Source organism: Scomber japonicus, chromosome 13 (genome assembly GCF_027409825.1).
Source record: "Scomber japonicus isolate fScoJap1 chromosome 13, fScoJap1.pri, whole genome shotgun sequence".
NCBI classification, from domain to species: Eukaryota; Metazoa; Chordata; class Actinopteri; order Scombriformes; family Scombridae; genus Scomber; species Scomber japonicus.
This window is the reverse complement of record NC_070590.1, coordinates 28,571,405-28,591,608: the sequence shown is the minus strand read 5'-3', so window position 1 is coordinate 28,591,608 and position 20,204 is coordinate 28,571,405. Positions and strand designations below refer to the sequence as shown.

General features: G+C 37.2%; 1 protein-coding gene across 3 annotated transcripts in view; it reads left to right on the top strand.

Annotated features, from left to right (window-relative positions):
• Nucleotides 1-19,822, top strand: part of ntm (neurotrimin) — a 476,954-nt gene extending 457,132 nt beyond the window's left edge. For 2 of the 3 annotated variants that reach the window (XM_053331507.1, XM_053331506.1), the window contains 5 exons: nucleotides 12,749-12,877; nucleotides 14,353-14,473; nucleotides 15,049-15,200; nucleotides 16,572-16,607; nucleotides 19,722-19,822. In XM_053331507.1, coding sequence (XP_053187482.1) covers nucleotides 12,749-12,877; nucleotides 14,353-14,473; nucleotides 15,049-15,200; nucleotides 16,572-16,607; nucleotides 19,722-19,822 — 539 coding nt within the window. The remainder of the gene's footprint in view (nucleotides 1-12,748; nucleotides 12,878-14,352; nucleotides 14,474-15,048; nucleotides 15,201-16,571; nucleotides 16,608-19,721) is intronic. The other variant, XM_053331508.1, reaches the window with a different exon arrangement.
• The last annotated feature ends 382 nt before the right edge of the window (nucleotides 19,823-20,204 follow it).

The window sequence follows — 20,204 nt, the reverse complement described above, 5'->3', positions numbered from 1 at the left end:
GCAGTATCAGATATGTCAGTAGCTGCAGGCGATGGGTAGACACTTGTGAGCACCAGTGAATATTCTGTTTTTAGTCATGTTTAATCTGTTCCTCTCACAATCAAACATGAGTTAGTATTACTACACCAAACACGCTTCGACAAAACAACCTCGCCGCTATCCATCTGCGGCTGCTCTGTATTTCTACTAGTGAAAGTTGGCAACCTGACACACACATTTAGCAGGGGGGAAAAAATGCATCAGCAGTCATGGTGTGTGTGTGTGGCCCGGACCAGGAGAGGCTGCACAGAAAGCTGCCAGGTCACGGAGAAAATGGAAGTGCTGCTGTATTCACTTTTACTCTTGTACATTTTGGACCAATTTTTGAATTAGATTGTCCAAAACTGGGGAGCCGGCTGGGTGGTAAATTGTTTGTTAGGCCAACCCATTAGATCAACCCCCGATTAAACCCTGCTGTGTCCCATACAGATGTTAAAGGGTGCTTTATACAATATCAGATGCCAAAGGGTGTGACAAAGCAATAGTATTTGATGGTGGGGGCTGGGCGTATGGCACACATAATGATGAAGGAATCTCACTATATGCAGAGATACTGTATGTGTCTGTATGGAATAATCCTGAGATTTGTGTGGGGAAGAAGTCTATTTATTGGAAAAAATGGGTAAAAGAGGGAATGCATACTTCTAGAGATCTTCACAGGGATGAATTCTATCCTTTATTTGATGAGATGTGTGCTCAGGATATTTGGAGATACATATATATACACATCAAAAGCTGTGCAACCAAAGTGTATGATGAGATGCACAAAGAAACTAATGCGACTGAGGAGCTTTTTTCCAGCACGAACATCAAGCAAACAGCTTCAGTTTGTTATAAAAAGTGATACAAAGTGAATCGTGTTTGAGTAGGGGGAGTTTGAGAGTTGTATGGAAAAAGATAAGGAGACGTGTTCACATATTATATTAAATAATGAGAGGAATGAAACAGAAGCTGGAGGAAGAAGGTTTAATACACAGACATCTAATTACAGCAGATGGGGCTGAGCCAGGATAAGATGAGCTCCACACTCCCTTCTTCATGCACTGTGGGATTGTCCTGTCATACAGCCACTGTTGGGGGGGGGGGTGGAGGATAGTCTGGGGAATCCATGACCAAGAACTCCAAGCCTCGGTCTGTTATGTGACAGATTACAGACAGAAGAGTTGAACAATTTAATTAGTACCAGAATTTAAAAGTGTATGCACGGGAATTGTTTCAATGCTCAGATCTGAAGGAGTGACTCAATTCTATGATAAAGATTATATTTTATGAAATAATGCCAGCAGAAAGAGAGTAAGAGTAAATATATAATCTATAGATGGAACACTTTTATTAACCAACTCAAGATACAAGGATAATGAATTGATATTTGTTCATTTTGTGCACCTAAATACTGTATTTGTATCCTTGTGTTATAATGGGCATTATGTGTGTTTCTTACAATGTGCACCTATGTATAGAGTATACAAGCAAAACGTATACTCATCTATTATAGCCAGACTTTTCCTAATATGACCCACAGTATGCAAAACTGGAAATACAGTCCCTATTTTTTTTTATGCAGCTAATACACATTTTTATATGTGCACATGTACAAGTTTAACTTGTGTTTATTTAAAAAGAAAGAAATCAGCATTCAAACACATTATTTTCATCATATACTGTTAAATGTTCTTCTGTATCATAATATAGTGATTAACCAAACATTTATGAATGACTTATTAATAGACTGATTATGAGTCAGAATATGAACAGTATGTAAGGGCTAATATTTGAAGTGTATTTTTATTATTATAATTGTCAAGATTATTTTATATAATTATTGAATAATTAACTATTTTACTTATTCTTATCACTTTGTATCTTTTTTCCTCCCTATATAGATTATCATGTTTAGTCTAACACTGTGTGTTACTGCTATTTAAACATATATATATATATAATTGTTGCCTCCATCTTCTGTGATATTGGATAACTGTAACATGTGTCCTTTTTAAAAATGTTCTTTTAACTTAACAATAATTCATATACCAACAAAACACTCCATCCAAGAGCTCAGAGGAAAGTAGCTGTTTCACAAGGTCTAGTCACTAGAAGCTTCTTGGGCTCAAACACAAGGCAACACAATGCAATCTATTCAAGTTCTTCTGAAGGTTGCTGAAAAACTTTAAATACTACTCAGAGCTTTTATTAAATGTACTCTCTTTCCTCAGGTAAGCATATAGTACATTCAGTACCAGTAGGCAGCTGTTTTATTTATGTGCAGGGTTTCTTTAACATTACTTTGGGCCCTGGAACTAGACTTTTCGGATGGAAGCTTATGTCTGGTGAAGCCCCTGGTCCTATGATAACAGGCTGATCATCTGCTGGGGTCATAGGTATTGGAGTAGAGGTTTTGGATCTTTTACTGGGTTTTCAGTTCATTCATGTGACTCAATTAAATGTGTTTAGTTTGCTTGTTTTGTCACTATACTGTTAACACTTAAGACAGATGTTGGCACTTCTAGGCCCCATTTAGGGGTGATATACAGGTATAGATGATAACTGATGATATTTTAAAAAAATTAAATGATCATTATGTTTCTCAGTCCTTCTCCCTCAAAACAGTAATAATTGTCAGAATAGCAGCACATGATCAGAAGTTTGAATTAACTCCAATCAGCTTAATTATAATGATAATATTGATATCTGCTACTTTTTTGGACTATGTCTAATACCAAAGTCCAAGCAAGGAAATAATTCTGATATAACTTGACAACAAAGAATCGTCAGTATTGTTCCATCTGGTAAATTATATAATTACATCCACAACACTGTAAATGAATTATTAAACACTGAAATATCAGTTTGGGGAAATGATATTGCTTTGATTCTGTTATGTTTTGTTGTTTATTTCTTTTAGAAAGAGGTTTTTGTCATTCTTGTGCAAAATCTTTTGAGAGATGCTTTATGCCAGATTTAGGTCCCAGTTCATTTTTCTATCATAAGCAGACAGACACAAACACTGAAAAATACAATTAACATACATTTTAAAAGTTTATATAATAGAATAGTCATCAATGTTTAACAGCTATTCATTTAATGGACTCTTAGTTTAGTTCCTGTTTTATTTTGAAATATTTTTTCTTCTTGTTTTTGCTTTACTTCCTGTGTTTTCTCGCCTCATGTTTCACCTGTGTCTTGTTTCATTCACCTGTGTCCACTTTCTAACTATCTCATCTGTATCTCTCTGCAGTCTTTGTTAAGTTGTCTTGTTCGTTCTGTTCACTTTAAGCCTGACTTTCAGCTTCTTTTCTTTCTTTCTTCTTTTTTGTGTGTTATGAATAAAGACCTTTATTCTCCATCAGTCCTACTTTTGCTCTCTGCCTTTAGGTCCACCTGCTCCGCTCTCCACTGTGACAATTTAACCAGATCATGTAATTAGATTGGGTTGTCAGCTGCTTTCTTGGTTGGATTGTTCAACCCTCAAAGGAAGTGTATTCCTTTTTTTTCTTTCTTTCTTTCTTCTTTTATTCTGTAGTGTGCAGTAGCAGAAACACAAGCATGATTCCTCCTTTCACATTCACTCACATACAGTACAGCTTCTGTCACTTTACCTCTCATACTGTATCCTTCATTTACACGGCTGCCTCTCTGATAGAACCAACGCAGATACAAAAGAAAACTGTGGCCTGAGAGATTAGTAGCAGCCACGCTTTTCCTTTTTTTTCTTTGTGTGCTCATAAATATGCGTGCTATTGACGGGTCAAATCCGAACCCACTGTCACAACAGATTCTCTTCGCTGGCAAACCTCTTCAATAGAAATAAAGCTGCCTTATTGCAGTGCAGTAATACACATAACCCAGAGCTACTGTATTTCTATGATTCTCTTTTCTGTGCTCCTCTTTTATGTTTGTTTCCTTCAAAGAGGATGATGGATCAAAGGAAGCTTGGCACATTAAGAAATTCCTTACGCCCCAAGGCTGATAATCAGTGGAAAATAACGATCTATATATTTACCTCGCACTGAGGGAGAGTGGAAGAGTCAAGCTGTAGTGTAGAGCAGTCAGCTGTCCTGTTTTATTATCTTCATAGACATCATTATCTTCATGGACATCTTTTATATAAGATTTCTTCTCAATATCTGTAAGAAAAGTACCTTTCTCTCAAGACAACACTGATAACTACTGCATGTTTACCCACACACACTCTGTCTCTCTCTCTCTCTCTCTCTCTGTCTCTCTCTCTCTCTCTCTCTCTCTCTCTCTCTCTCTCTCTCTCTCTGCCCCCACCCTCATTCTTAGATTCGTCAGTTTAAATCCTACCTCTCTCTCCCTCCCTCCCTCCCTCTCTCTCTCTCTCTCTCTGCCTCTCTGCCCCCACCCTCATTCTTAGATTCATCAGTTTAAATCCTACCTCTCTCTCTCTCTCTCTCTCTCTCTCTCTCTCTCCCTCCCTCCTCCCCAGCCTCATTCTTAAATTCATCAGTTTAAATCCTACCTCACATCCCTTTCCTCCCTCTACTTAAGTGCCTGTATCTTTCAAGCATCTGCTCTACCTGTCTTTTTTTTTTCTTCTCCACAATTCATAGTTGCTCCTCTTTTGCCCTCCACACAAATATCTTTCTCTCTTTCCATTTTCTACCCCATTTTTCTTTGCCCTTGAGTTTGAGGATGGCATTTCGGGGACACAGAAAAAGGGTACATTATCTGCTTCCGGCCTCTCCCGAGGATTCCTTGGCTCTGTTTCGCCTTTCTTCTCCCCCCGATGCTTCTCGTGTGCGGTCTCCCAGATGTCCTGCCATGTCACTTTGATAGCAGGACACGGTACTATCTCGGTAATGACTCGGTCGCAAACCCAGCAGTCCTCTATTTTTTTTACAAAGACTTCTGAAATTAGAGAGGCAGCATCACTTGTAGAGTAAGAGCAGTGCTGTGCAGGGCCCCTCGGTGGAAACTTGAAAAAAATACATTTGTACAGGATTTGTTCTGTGTGAACACATGACCATTAAAATGGAAGAATGCTATAATGAGGGGTTCTGTAGGTATTTTGTGGAGCTTGGATAGTGCTGTGTAATGTGCACTGAAGTGTCCTGTGAACTCTTTGTTTCTACTGAGACATTTGTTCTCTCTTTAGTGCACATAAAGAGAAGCTCCATTCTTTGGACACAGTGTGTGCTGTTTTCAGTGGTTTCACTTGCTCAGTTGGCTGACTGGTGGTGGAAGTGATGGGATGAGGAGGACAGAGAAGGATACTGCTGAAGAGGCTCAGCAGTGTAACCATTAGAAGACAAGCCAAGTTCAGAAAAGGCGATTTATTTCTTGGTAACGCTTTATTTCACAGTTCCCCTAATTTCCTATTTCTTTAACAGTGTTTAACAGTTCATTTTAGGATCTTTAGTACAAATTATAAGAAAGAAAAAAGATTAAATTGATAGGTATGCAATCATTGTTGGCTGCTGTAGGCTATATTTGGTTCAAACTAAGATGTTATTTCTCAATTTTAATTAATAGAGTTTTGACACCAGACAATACTTAACTTTCAGTGTGCAGATGTGTGTGTTGAACCTAACGTTAGAATATTATGTTTTTAAATCAATTTTCTCAAAGTAACTGCTACTTCCGATCTTTGAAAGGGTTATTTCATTTGGTAGTATACAGGGAATGTGCTCATTATAGTTTTTAAGACACAGAATTGGTTTGCGTCTTACCTGTCCAATAGAACCTTCTCCGTTATGGTTGGTGACCTGTCCTCTTCCAGTGTTCCTCTCTCCTGTGGAGTCCCACAAGGATCTATTCTTGGCCCTATCCTCCATCTATCTATCTATCTATCTGCCAGTGAAGCCAAATAGTAACAGTGCACAATGTTCTTTGTTTGACTGTATTGCTGATATTAAGCAGTGGTTGGCCCAAAATTTTCTTCACTTAAATGAGGATAAAACTGAATGCATTGTGTTTGGGGATACTGTGCCGGCTGGCTTTGGCACTTGTCTTCAAAGTTCAGTTCTGTCAGAAATTTGGGAGTGACCTTCGACAGTCATCTGAGGTTTGACAAACAAATTAACAATGTTGTCAGGACTAGTTTCTTCCAGTTGCGTCTCCTGGCCAAAGTTAAAATGTTTTTAAGCCGTCATGACCTTGAGAAAGCCATCCATGCCCTAATAAGTTCAAGGTTAGACTACTGCAATGCACTTTATGTCGGCGTCTCCCAGTCTTCCCTCAGTCGCCTTCAACTTGTGCAAAATGCTGCTGCCCATGTGCACATCACTCCTGTTCTTAACTCCCTCCACTGGCGTCCTGTCCTTTATAGAATTGATTTAAACTTTTAATGTTTGTTTTTAAAGCTCTTAACGGCCTCGCCCCACCGTATTTATCTGAGCTTTTAACTGTTCGTAATCCTGGTAGAGCTCTGAGGTCAACAAACCAACTCTTGCTGGAACAGCCCAGGTCAAAGTACAAGCATTGGGGTGACTGAGCCTTTTCTGTCGCTGCCCCCAGGCTCTGGAATAAGCTCCCCGCCGAGATGCATACTATTCCTGACCTGGGTCTCTTCAAGTCCAGGCTAAAAACCTACTTTTTTAGGATGGCTTTTAACACCCAGTAGTATGACACTTTTATTTTATCTTGTATTATCTTATTTTATCTTATTCGTTTTTGTTGTATTTTATTGCTTTCACTGTTATTTTATTGTTTTTAATTGGTTTTACTTATTCCTCTTTTTATTTATTACCTGCTGTAAAGCACTTTGGTACACCGAAAGGACTGTTGTAAAGGGCTGTATAAATAAAGTACATTTACATTTACATATATTGCTAGTATGTAGTTTGGCATATAAAACAACACATTAAACTAAGTTTCTGACAGTTAATTACCAACTAAGGCAACCTAACCAGCCGTTTCTTAACATTTGTACCACACAAATTCTATGAAAAGTCGAAGATAAACTGTTAAATATCTGCTAATTATTAAGAACATTTCCCAGGAATCAGTATAAAATTAGGGGACCTGTAAAATAAAACATTACCAATTATTAGAAGATAAGCCAACTTCGGAATATTTTAGAGTAAAATATATATTAAGATATTTCCACACTCAGCATTCAGACACAATTAAATGGAGGAGGGTAAATGTAAAGCACTGTATAGTAAATAGGAAGTGATTTCAGACACAGTCATGGTAACGCTTTATTTTACAGGTCACCTCATTTTATACTCATTTCCTGGAATTGTTTTTTAGTCATTTGGAGGTGTTTAACTGTTATTTTTGGGGCATTTTGGTACATATTAAATGAAAACATTAAAAAGTTGTTAAGTATGCACTTATTATTGACTTCTTGGGTTCAAACATAGATGTTATTTCTCAAATTACTTTAATAAAGTAGACTTTTGACACCAAAAAATACTTAATGTGTTAATGTAGTTTAATGTGCTGGACTTAACATTAAAACGTTAGGTTCTTTCAATATGTGCTGTATAAAAGTTTATCATTAGGACATTTCTTTGAATAGGTTATTTCACTTGGTAATATAGAGGAAATGTGCTTGTCATAGTTTTTAAGGAACAACCTGAGCAGGGACACAATTCCTTCCTCACCCTAACTTATAGATTTGCTCTGCTTAATGCTCAATCACTAACTTCCAAACAATCACATTCAGTTGTCATTACAGGTATTATATTATCCTCACCCACCCATTTATATTTAACAAACAACCTCATATGTAGTTTGTCATACGAAAAACACTGAAATTTAAATATTTTCTATCAGTTAATTACCAACTAGACCAACTTTAAAGAGTCATTTCTGAAAATTCATACCACACAAATTCTATGAAAAGTCTCGATGAAATGTCCTAAAAATGAACCGTTAAATACCTGCAAATTATTACCAACATTCCCAGGAATCAGTATGAAATGAAATGACCTGTAAAATAAAGTGTTACCAATGACTCTGTATACAAGGCTGGCTGTAAGTTACATTTAAATGAGTGCTGGTGCAGGTGAGCTTATGTAAATGAGAGCATGGAGTCCCTGGTGGCCCTGGTGGTGATGGTGAAGGGGAGGTAGAGGAGGATTGTGCACATGGAAAGACAATAATAGGATAACGGCAGGGTGTGTGTTTGACAAAGAGGTCATGAGTTATTAAGGAGGAGCCTCAGGAAAAAAAACAGATGCAAATGAGATTGGTTCAATGATTTGGGAAATAAGTATGACTACAGAGGCAATGGTATGGACTGGTTTGGGGACTGCATGCATGAGTACACTGATTGGATAAAAAGTTATAGAGACATTATAGCTTGGTGATATGAAACAATGCATTTTTTTAATGAGGCTTTTTAGTTAGCTATGTTGAAAATGATTCCTCCAGGCTTTAAATAAACACTCTGCTGGGTCACCAGCTGATCACAAATCATCTTCAGTTATAGATGAAGTTGGTTGGGTAAAGTCCTGTGAATTGAACTGATGATGAAAAACTGATAATTACTAGAAACTAATATTTCACTTTTATGGCTATTGTATTGTAAACAGAAAGGTGATCTGAAAATAATCTGGTTGTGACATTATTATCAATGTTGGGTATGCTGTGTTATTATTAGAATGATTACCTGCTAAGTTAATGCATCTATGTGTATTGTATTTTGTCATACGTAGAGTTAATATTCTTTGTTTCAAACTATAGAATTAAAATATAAAAGCTTTCAATTTGTGCAACTAAATGTCTTAAACTCTAAAACTCAAAAAATCAAGATGTGTACTCCTCTCTAAGTCCGCTATTCATTAATGCTACAACCTAAAAAATGCAGTGTTGATTAAACATGTACTGTATGCTGCAATGAGAGAAGTGAAAGTGAAAGATGACTTGATTAGTTTGATGATCTCAGCAGAAGAGACTCTCCATGCACTCTGCTGGTCTTGCTGATTCATGCAGAGGATTTCTGTCTACACACACTGCATAGCTCAAACAGTCATTTTGGCCTATGGGCATGTTACTCACTGATACTGTTAATCAGACACAGATGATCTAATGTGCTGCCTGTTAGCTTTATCATTCCATCTGACACAATTAATAGATCCTGAAAAATAGAGAGAAACCTATGACCTGAATATTTTGTCATTTGCTATTTCTTTAAATTGATTTTTGAACATATTTAAAAAAAGAAAAAAGAAATACATCAGCAAGAATCAACAAAATCATCAGCAAACATATCATAATGTAAGTAAACAATTCAAATAAGATATTCCTAATAAAAAAAAAACTATGTTTCATCTTTTTCAGTTTGAAGCCAGGAGCTTCCAAATAAGGAGTGCTGCCTCTCACACTCTGGAAACACACTCCTCTTACAGGAAACACCAAACACATTACTAATATAAACTACTATAGCTAAATTGTGCTGACAGGACAGATATCATAATGGAGTAACATTAAACTCAGTGAAATATTGCAACAACAGTATGACTGGGTGTGAGTGTCTGGGCCAGGTAGAGCAGAGAGTGAACCAGCTGTCAATCACATCTGTCAATCAAAGCTGCTGTAAGTCTTAATTCTTATTAATGGAGCGATCATTTCCAAATGAACACCAGTACACTTATTAGAGGGCCTGAATGTAGAGATTGAGACCATAATAACGCTCTGAAAAGTTGAGGCTCGGTTGAGGAGTCAGTTGGAGCATACAGTCCTGTCATGATTTCATGATAACTGCTTTTGTTGGACAATATCGTCTCAGAAATAATCGCGAGGAGTATTTTATATCATATGAGACTGGAGAAATTAAAGACTGTGTGAAGTGAATTCAGACATTTTCTTCAAAACACATTAAATAGGTCATGAATGTATTTCTAAAAAATGTGTAAAAAGGATTTCAACCATTTAGATTTGAATTGTGGAGCTAGGCTTCACAAACTGTGTTTCAAGATATCTGTGTTCAGGATTTAGTGATTAGCATAAACCCGCCCCTGCTGCTGTAGAGGTATAAATACATTCAGCCCACACTACTACTACTACAGTCTACAGTTAGCCGCCTAGCTAGCTGCCAAGTTAGCCAGTGAGCTGGTCGCTGAGCTAGTAGCCAAGCTAGCAGCTGAGTTAGCAGCAGAAAGCTCTCAGACGTAGCGTCAATGTTTCTGGTAGAGGTGGTGACTTTGATTGACAGGTGACACTTGGTAGGGGGCGGGGTTTCAGCGGACTCGGCGGGCACTCCCACAGCGCTTAGAAGCCTAATTTCATATAGTTGGCGATTTTTCAACTTCAACTTTATTTATATACCTGAGGCACCGAGCAGGAGCGTGGGGGTGAAGGAGCTCAGAGAGGTAGAGCGGGGCCAGACCATTTAAAGATTTAAAAACAAATGAAAGAATCTTAAAATGGACTCTAAAGTGTACAGGTAGCCAGTGGAGAGAGACCAGGATGGGAGTTATGTGCTCCCTCTTACGTACTCCAGTTAAGAGGCGAGCGGCTGCATTTTACACCAACTGGAGACGTGTGAGGGAGGACTGACTGACTCCAAAATAAAGTGCATTACAGTAATCCAGCCGGGATGTGATGAAGGCATGGATTACTGTTTCAAAGTGCTGTAGTGTGAGGAAAGGCTTCACCTTTGCCAGCTGTCTAATATGAAAAAAGCTGGACTTCACCACAGCACTAATTTGCCGATTTAAAATCCATCTTAAAACCCAAGTTTGAGACTGTTCATCATCATCATCGTTCAAATTTGGCAGGATGGTTAACAACACACTTTTCTGTGATATGTCAAACTCAGAACACATATTTATTCTTTCTTTACACGGACTTTAAACACACACTGCAAGGTTTATCCTTTGATATCCTGCTCAAATGTATAGATATATTTATTTATTTTATTCATTTTTGTTTTTTCCTTCTCCTTCTTATTTTTCAATGGTATTGCCCACACTGTCAACACTGAAATTTGATACATAAACTGCTGTATTATTTAGTCATTTATTTGTTGTTCCCTCTGCATCTTTTTTTATTTACTTTTTAGGGCTGGTGATGATGAGGGGGATTTATTCTGTAAGTGCTTGTGTATGTTTATCTCTTAAAAAACAGAATAAGCAGATTAAAATAAAAAACTATAAAACCCTGCAGGTATATTGATGCTTTGAATATCAGCAATGATATGATATATCAGTACAAACATCCACATGGACATCACACACATTATTAAGTGTAAGCATTTGTAAAGTGTCTTATATCTTTACTTTATGTATATAATTTGATTTTATACATCAGTCAAGACAATACTGCTTCCACTGCTATTGTGAAGCTACCTGCCATAAAACTGATGTTGATGTGAGCGCTTTAAGGCAGCCTCATCTTGATTAACTCTCCTCTGAGGTTTACAGCGCTGGTATAACTGACACTGCGGTCTCTATGTAAGAACCCTCCTCAGAGAGAGAGAGAGAGAGAGAGAGAGAGAGAGAGAGAGAAGCAGAAAAGGAACAGACTGGAACCTACATACAGTACATGAGTTCTCCTGATGCTCCTCGTCAGGTGATCACGGTGTCAGCCAGGCCTCCTCTCTCCATAACAACCATCCCAGGTGCAATTCAGTGATGTACCTAAACCCAGCAAAGTGAATCCATGTGCAATTTATTACTGTCACCTAGCGACATACTTGGGAGCGGGCTTCAAGTCAATTATGTATTTTGTTCTTTATGTTGAGTGCTGTATTAAGTGTCTCTGTCAAGCGTGTCAAATTGATACAAGGGAAAAAAAAGTAGCAGCACTGGCATTCCCCCCCCCCCCCCCCTTTCTTATTCTCATATCTCAAATGTAGTCCTTGTGTGCTCGCAGGCTTGAGAGAAACACACACAGAAAAACATTTTTTTTTAAAACAAAGGATATGAAAGTTTTGACAGACAAGTGATAATGAGCTGAACAAAGCACTATAGTCACAAGTGTTGTAACATCCTGTAAATGTCAGTAAGCTCAAGAAGAGGCCTTTGTAAGTACTCAGAGAAACAACAGAGAAGTGTCAGAGGAAGACACAGAATGGGGCGTATGTTGCAATATTTACTGCTGGAAGTTTTGACACACATGAAATTTGCCGTTCATACAAGATGAAGTTACAACAAGTGCACATGTATCAACTGACAAATGTCAATCAATTAAAATGATAAGGATTTAATAAATTAGATGCCAGGTAAGAAGCTGTTTACTATTACTCCTTCTTCTTTCTTGGGCAGTTTAACCGATCGGGCCTGCTCAGCAAGTCAGAGCCCAGAAGCCCCACCCGGCTGTGATGTAACAGTGTTCATATCAAACAACCCAAGCTGCTTTTGGATGTGGAGCTATGTGCAGCTTCCTGTTTGCATGTTTATTCAAATTGTATTGATATCTGTCGCCACTTCTGCTGCTGCTGAACTTCACTGTTTGACTTCAGATATGAATTTTAACATTTTTTTAATTAACAACTGAGCTGTCTTTGTTTGTTTTTATTCATATCTAAATTCAATTACTTTCACTGCAGTGCAAAAGCACATATAAAATAACTTGATAAATCATAATTTAAGCAAATGTGCAAATATTGTTATCAGCTCCTGCAATCATGCACTAGTGTGAATATTACTTCCCCTTCCTGCAGGGACACATAGTGTGGGAATGAAGCCACAGCTGTTGACTCACTGCATTTACTCTGAATGACCATTTCCACTCATCTGTCCTTTGTGTGTGTGTGTGTGTGTGTGTGTGTGTGTGTGTGTGTGTGTGTTCACAGGGGACCTGGCATCAGATGATGAGTACCTGGAAATCCCATCTATCTCCAGACAGAGAGCAGGGACTTACGAATGCACAGCTGTCAACGATATCGACACAGATGTCCAGACCATAGACATCACCGTCAACTGTGAGTCCAACACTTTGACCCAAGAAATTCAACATGGAATTCACTTATACATGCTGCTTGAATGCTAAGCCAATTAATCAGCTTACAAAACAAAAACATTATAATCATTTATCAATTAATATTGTCAAATATTTGCTGTATCCAGTTTCTCAAACATGAGTTTTTGCATTTTCTGTTTTATATAAAAGGAAACTTTGATTCCTTTTGATCAACTGATTTGATCAATTAAATATATATATAGTGATTCATCAATATTTAAATGAATATTTAGTTGACCTACTAATTGATAAAATATTCATAGTATAGTACATTCACCAGTGGACATTCAAATGTGTACCATAGAAAAAAGAAATATATTATCACTAATCTGCTGATTTAACCCTTTATCGGGCCAATAACTGTATTTGCTTTCTTCCATAAACATCCAAAACAGCCTCTCCATGCCTCTCTGTGAGGTTATAGAACCATGTGGATTTTATATATGTAGACTTTTTGGTAAATGTTTTACCCTAGACCAGCGGGGGACCTTGACCTGCAACATAAAAATGTTCATAAAAATAGTAACAAAAGCAAAAAAGTCATGTAATATCCCCAAACAACTGTTTAGGGTTGACATTTTGAATTTCCAAGTATTTCAATGAGTGTCCTATAAAGGGTTAAGTTTTAGATTTGAACTATTGTAGCTTCAAAAAGTAATTGAGAAAAAAAGGTTTTACTATTTCACTATTTTTAATATAGTATTAACTGAGCATGAGCTGCTTTTGTATTTGTGCAGCCTGCCTGTCAATGAGGAGTTCACAATTACATTGAAGACAGTTACTTTAAAAAAGTTGACTTTATATCTAATGCTATGTAGGAGAGATAAAACATGTTATTCAATTCATTAGTTAGTTGCACACAACACTAATCTGAAACAATTCTGATATTCAGTTTTTCATTTAAACACATTTTTAATGCTGAATATTAGTTAGCTACTTTTCTATTCTGATTTATTTCATAGTAAACTGAACAACTTCATACTAATGTGTGATGTGATAACATCAATTATTAGTGTTGATATAGTACTAGTAAAAATGATGGTATGAAGGTCATTTTCCAAGCTCTGACCAGAATGTTAGAATTTGGGAATCATGACCCAGACTGAACAGTTGATTTCCATTTAAATGCTTTGTTCAAACGACTAAAATCTATTTAATAAGGTGCAGCTTCTTTCCTGCAGGCGAAGGAGAATGTAATGTCAAATTAAAACCTGAGCAGTTAATTTCCTTTCCCTGTCTCCTGACACCATGCACTCTCACCAGTCTGATAAATATTGCACTAATAATATTTGAACTCATCATTCCCATTCACTTCACTTCACTGTGTATATCACAATATTACAGATACAGAGGGGAGAACACTATGACCCCCTTTCCTGATAGTATTGACTTGTGCTGCCCTCTAGTCCTGATCACTGTGCTCTTATGTGTTTGTAGATGCTCCAACTGTGTCAGAGGGCAGAGATGTTGGTGTGACTCTGGGCCAAAGAGGAGAGCTGGAGTGTGAGGCTGATGCAGTGCCTGAGGCGGACTTTGAGTGGTACAAAGATGACAGAAGGTAATGGGTTTTACATTTGCATTTTAACTAAGCAAATGGAAGAAGTGTGTGTGTGTGTGTGTGTGTGTGTGTGTGTGTGTGTGTGTGTGTGTCTACTGCCATCAGTTTTTGATAGTTATCGATCAGCTGCCAATCATACAAGCGGTAGGATTTGTTCATCTTTACATACTGAAAATTAATCTAAATCCATCAAATTAATTATTAAACTTAACCTTTACATACTGTTCATATTCTGACTCATAATTAGTCGCTGCATCAATTCACATTCATAAATTCCCCATCAGTCATTAATACATGTTTGATTAATAAAGTTGTCAGAGAATGTATTGTATTTATTTATGGTAAGAGACATTCACAATTACTATTTTATGATCTATCAGAAAAAGTTTATAGAATATGAAGAATACAACATATTTGAATTTTAATTATGTACATTTGCGTATGTATAAAAATGTAAGTGTTATATACCCATTTTTGTATACTGTGGGTCACATTAGAGAACATCCAGCTAAAAGAAATGTATATGTGATGTTTTAAAATGAACAGTATGTAAGAGTGTATTTTCTCTCTTATAGGATCTTCAATGGTTTCGATGGTATGGAGATCGAGAATAGTGGCTTTCTATCCAAACTGACATTTTTTAACGTGTCTGACGGAGATTATGGCAACTACACCTGCGTCGCCATCAACAAACTGGGGAGCTCAAACACAAGCTTCCTCCTGTATGGTGAGTACAGAAACTAGTCAAAATAAGATGCTGTAATATATCTGCTAGTTATATGTATGTTTAAATAACAGTCATAATCCGCAAATGTTTGATGTAACTGAAGCTCTATTCATTTACTGAGAGCTTTTACATTGAAAGGCTTTATTTCTGACTCCAAATCCTTTTTTTGTTAGAGAAATGATGCACTAACAGTATGTGTAGCCATCCACACAGTAAATATTATATAATGTTAGAGTAAATGTACATAGTCTACTTCATGAGATTCTATTCATATATTTGACATGTTTTATGATATATGACATCACAGCTAGTTTAGAAGCCAATCCTGGTCCAGTATTCAACATACATGTGATGTAAAAACTTTCAGTGCATAAACACCAAGAATGGACTTTACTGTGAAGTAGGAGACATCATGTGTCCAGCTGTTTAACTTTTAAAGTGAGAAACATTTGCATATTCATACATTCATAGATTTTGGGGGAACTTTAATGAGGGAGAGGGAGGGGATGCAATTTTAAAGATCTTAAAGTGGTAATTACACATTTTTGGATAAACTGTAAGCAAAGCTAACCAGTTGCTGTAGCTTCATATTTACAGTAGACGTGAGTGACATCCACCTTCTCATCTACTGTAGCAACAAAGAAACTGAATAAGCATATTTTGCATACTGACTTTTTTTTTTTAAAGATAAATGGTTATTTTGATCCAAGATGGTGCCTCATTAATTCACATGAAAGCCACTCTCTCTTAGGTCTTCCATGCTTTTTAGCCTTTAGAGAATGAGCATTAGAGTCTGACTTCCTGCTGGCTCGCTGCACACATGAATGGTATAAAAATAGTTTAGTGAACCAGCCCTTTGAAATGTTTTTAATTTTTATTGGAGCTAATGACTCTAATGCTGCTAATTTAAACAGAGATGTTAAGTGTTCATGAAGCTCAGAACATGTATTCAGTGCTTTCCACTTGTTCCTGTTGCAGTGATTGTATGCAAGGAAATCTGCGATGTTCACTGTGGCTGCTGTGCCTCTTAAGGGCTTCATAAAAATATCAAAGACTCATCAGCAGAGGTGTTACTAAAATCAACAATCTTGCGGATTATCACTTTAGCAGCACTGAGTGGCGTTCAGAATTCAAATGTTTGCTGTTTTAGATTTGAACTGGACACCACTTCTACTTTTTTATGAATGGCTTTTGGCACTATTATTATTATTATTATCATAATTATTAATGTGAACTCTCAGCTGTGTAACTGTGCAGCCACAGTTGCAAAAAGTCCATTCAGCAGCGTTTCATGCCTTTTCACAAGTGTTGTCCATGTTGCTGTTCCGTTTCCGATGTGTTTGCTCTGTTCCATCTGTTCCTCTGGTATAGTGGTAATCGAGCCCACTAGCTCAACGCTATTGCAAGGTTAGTACCCGGCACAGGCATGCACTTAAACTGTTGTGGATGGGAGAGTTTGAACTGCATGCTGGCACATGACAGACATGGCCATTTTCACAAACTGTTATGTCACCGGAAGCCATACACACAGTGTTTCCTGCTGTATTTGACCTATTGGCACTTTGAAGTCTTTATCAATTGGCATGTTTGTGGCATCTGGAAACCGAGGGTCATACAGTACAAATATCATGTGAATCTTTGTGAAAATGGTCAATGCGTCCTTGTTTTGCTAACCACATGTCATCTTTCTCCTTAACTGCCTTTCTGTGTGGCCTCATTTTGATGTGTGCATGCTCTCTTTCCAATGTAAGTATTCATCATCTTCCACTTTCATCATTTGTGCTTGTGTGATTGTATCTCTAGTATTTTTTTCAACTGTGAATCCTTCAGCAAACAGAAGCTCACTGCAGGCTGGAATGTTTCTTGTATCTGCTCTGACTCTGCAAGTAGATGATGATAGATTGTAGATTTGTGATATTAGATGAGCTCTGTTAATGTTTTCTAGATCTGGCTCTTATACAAAATAAGAAACACTTCACCTATCTTGACTTATACTGTGTCCTTGTGACTGATGGTTGCAGCATCTTGTAAGCAGACCCACTCCATTAACACAACAGAATCGCGTTAATGGATTTGATTTTGACTATGAGTGAACGTCATTATTCTAATTAGCCATATGCAGGATTAGGGATAATCCACTGTGGCAGGGTAATTGGAGACATGCCCCAAAGGAAACTGCGGTGAACTCATAGAAATCCAAGGGAAATGAGTAGTCATTGTGTTACCAGCTTCAAAGTAAAAAGTTCAAATTTGTCCTCAATCCCTCCACACAATGCGATTCATTTAGATGGGAACTTGCCTCATCCTTTAAAAGAGCACAATGACAATATTATGTGTTTCAGTTGCATCATAAGACTATTTTATTTTAGTAGTGGTATCCTGGGGATTTCTTAAAAAGCTCCTGAAAGCTGTACAAACACTTAGTAGTTGAAGAATAGCACAGGTGCATAACACAGGAAGAGATAATGCTGACATTTGGATGTGATTTAGTGAGACAATGACATGAATTAGAACTGGCTTTAATATAAGGAAATGAAGCATTTTAATGTACCAAGACTCTAGTGAACTAGTTTTATATTATAAATGAAACTAGGAGGATTCATTTATCCATATAAGATCATTTCTAGCACCTCATTAAGAACGTTCTTCTTACATTTAAATGCTAAAACTATACGTCTACTTTTTTTTTACACTGTGGTTACATTATTAATAACTGAAGCAACCCTGGAAATCATCACAAAGCATCTTGTGGGGGCTTTCAGAGCACTTCTCAATACTAAGAATGTCCTAGTTGAAGATAGGATGACCTTCTTTAAGCAATAGATGCTGAGCAGTGTTCACTTTTAATCATTTTAAATTGAAGGGCAGCATTTGATGCAGCACACTCAAAAACAGGTGCTATCTTCTATACAAGCACTAAATACAGTGTCCTTCTTGCCTCACTAATGGATGCTTACTGTGTGTATCATTGTGAATGTATGTGCTGTTTATTTGGTCCTCTGGTTAGTTAAATAACAGTCATTCATTTTTACACGTTCATATTCAGCCACGTCTGCATGGAAAAAATGAGAATTCACAATATGATCTTTGTCAATTATATAGTTACTGTATCACATTGAGATAGTTAAAAAAAGCAGAGGCATGATTCTGTTGTTAAGAAATAAAGAACAGCAGGTTAATATTGAGCACACAGATTGAAAACACAGTAGGACTCAGGATAAAGCCATGATGTACTCTATGAAGCCTTTATGTAGTCTAGCATTGACATTGGTTTCATTAAAAAATAACCAACTCAAAATGTTCTATCACTACATTGTTACTGTGCAAGGTTATTGAATGTCCTCATCTGTCAGGAAACAAGCAGAAAGGCTTGAAAACACAAGCTGTGGAAAGCAAAATTAAGTGAGTTTATTCATTTTTCCAAAATACAAAAATAGGCAAATTAAAGAAAAGCTGTTTCAAAACTAGGGACCTTTAACTCAAAACTGATATCGACTGAACAAACACCAACCTAAATTCAACTGACCTGACATGTGACACAATAGGAGGTTTATAAAGACAAAGGTGAGCCTGCACAGACAGGAATAAACGATTAACTCTATATCACAACAAATACTTCATGATATCAGCAGATTTAAATGAAGGAAACCAATAAAACTAAACTTCAAGTTCATAAATAATTCAAAATAACTGGATCCCAAAAAAAAGGCCAGACTCCCCTCTGGCACACCAAGTTGGCCTCTTCCACTTCCTGGCAGCGCAACATCCCAACACCTACTGCTACTCATTTGTTTTACCAAATTCCCATTTTGGGGGGGGGCTTGATTGATGATGCTAAATGTAGAGAGTTGGAAATGGATGATGGGCCAAAGAGTACAGTCCAGGTCTGGAATGCTTAGATTTAGCCCTGAAACATCTGCCAGCATTAAAAAATCGTTGGTTATGTGTTTGTTAATTCAAAATGTTTCCTGATTAAAAACATGTGTGATGTAGCAAATGTTATTTCTAGTTAACAGGATTGCTTCACACACATTCAATGACAGCTTCCATAGGTCATAGTTCTACTTGCTATGAAAGTGGAAACAATGAACTCATCACAGCAGCAGAGCAGGAAGGAAAGTGAGGAAAGCTGCTTAGATATATTGTCATATAATCCAATGCAATGTGACTAATACATCTATGTAATCCAAAAACCTCCTAATCCCCAATAATTCTAAACAAAGAAGTGTTATCACTGTTTTAACTGTAATCACTAATTATGTACACAACATACAGAGTGAAGTATAGTCAGCCTGTGTTTCCATGAAAAACAACCAGCCAGGCTTTACACTGTACAAGTCACTAATCACAAAGTCACACATTTGGTGTCATGCTGGAAGGGTATTAAGCAAGTGAATTGTTATCAGCAGATGGGAAGTTAATTTACTCCTGTAGAGCTACCACAAAGGAGAAAAAAGGAGAGTTGGGGGGGAACTTATCCCTGTGTTTTACTTTCTCCTCCTTTATTTTCTTCCTTGTCAGGACCGCGAGCAGTTCAGGACGGCAGCGGCGGCGCGATGGGAGTGCACTCACCCACCTGTCTCCTCTTCTTGGTGTTCCTGCCATTTCTGCTCCGATTTTGAAGAGGAACGGATTTGAACAAGAGTATTGTGTGTGTGCGTGTGCGTGCGTGTGTGCGTGTGTGTTTTTTTTCAACTGGAAACATAAACTGATGCACAGCAAGTGCATGAAGTATCCTGCTACGTAATGATGTTGACCCACTTAATAAGTACGTAACACAAGTTTCTGTTGTTGTTTCTTTTCTTTTTTTTGGTTTGTTTGTTTTTTTTAGATTTCAAGGATGTAACAAATGTTTCACATTTTAATTGAATTTTTGTCAGATAATTTTCTCTAAATTATATTATTCTGGATTGTCTCTTTTTATGTATGTTTCAGGAAAAAGGATTTTTTAAATGTAGTGTCTATTATTCATTTGTCTTAATTTTTAACTGCATTTCATATTCA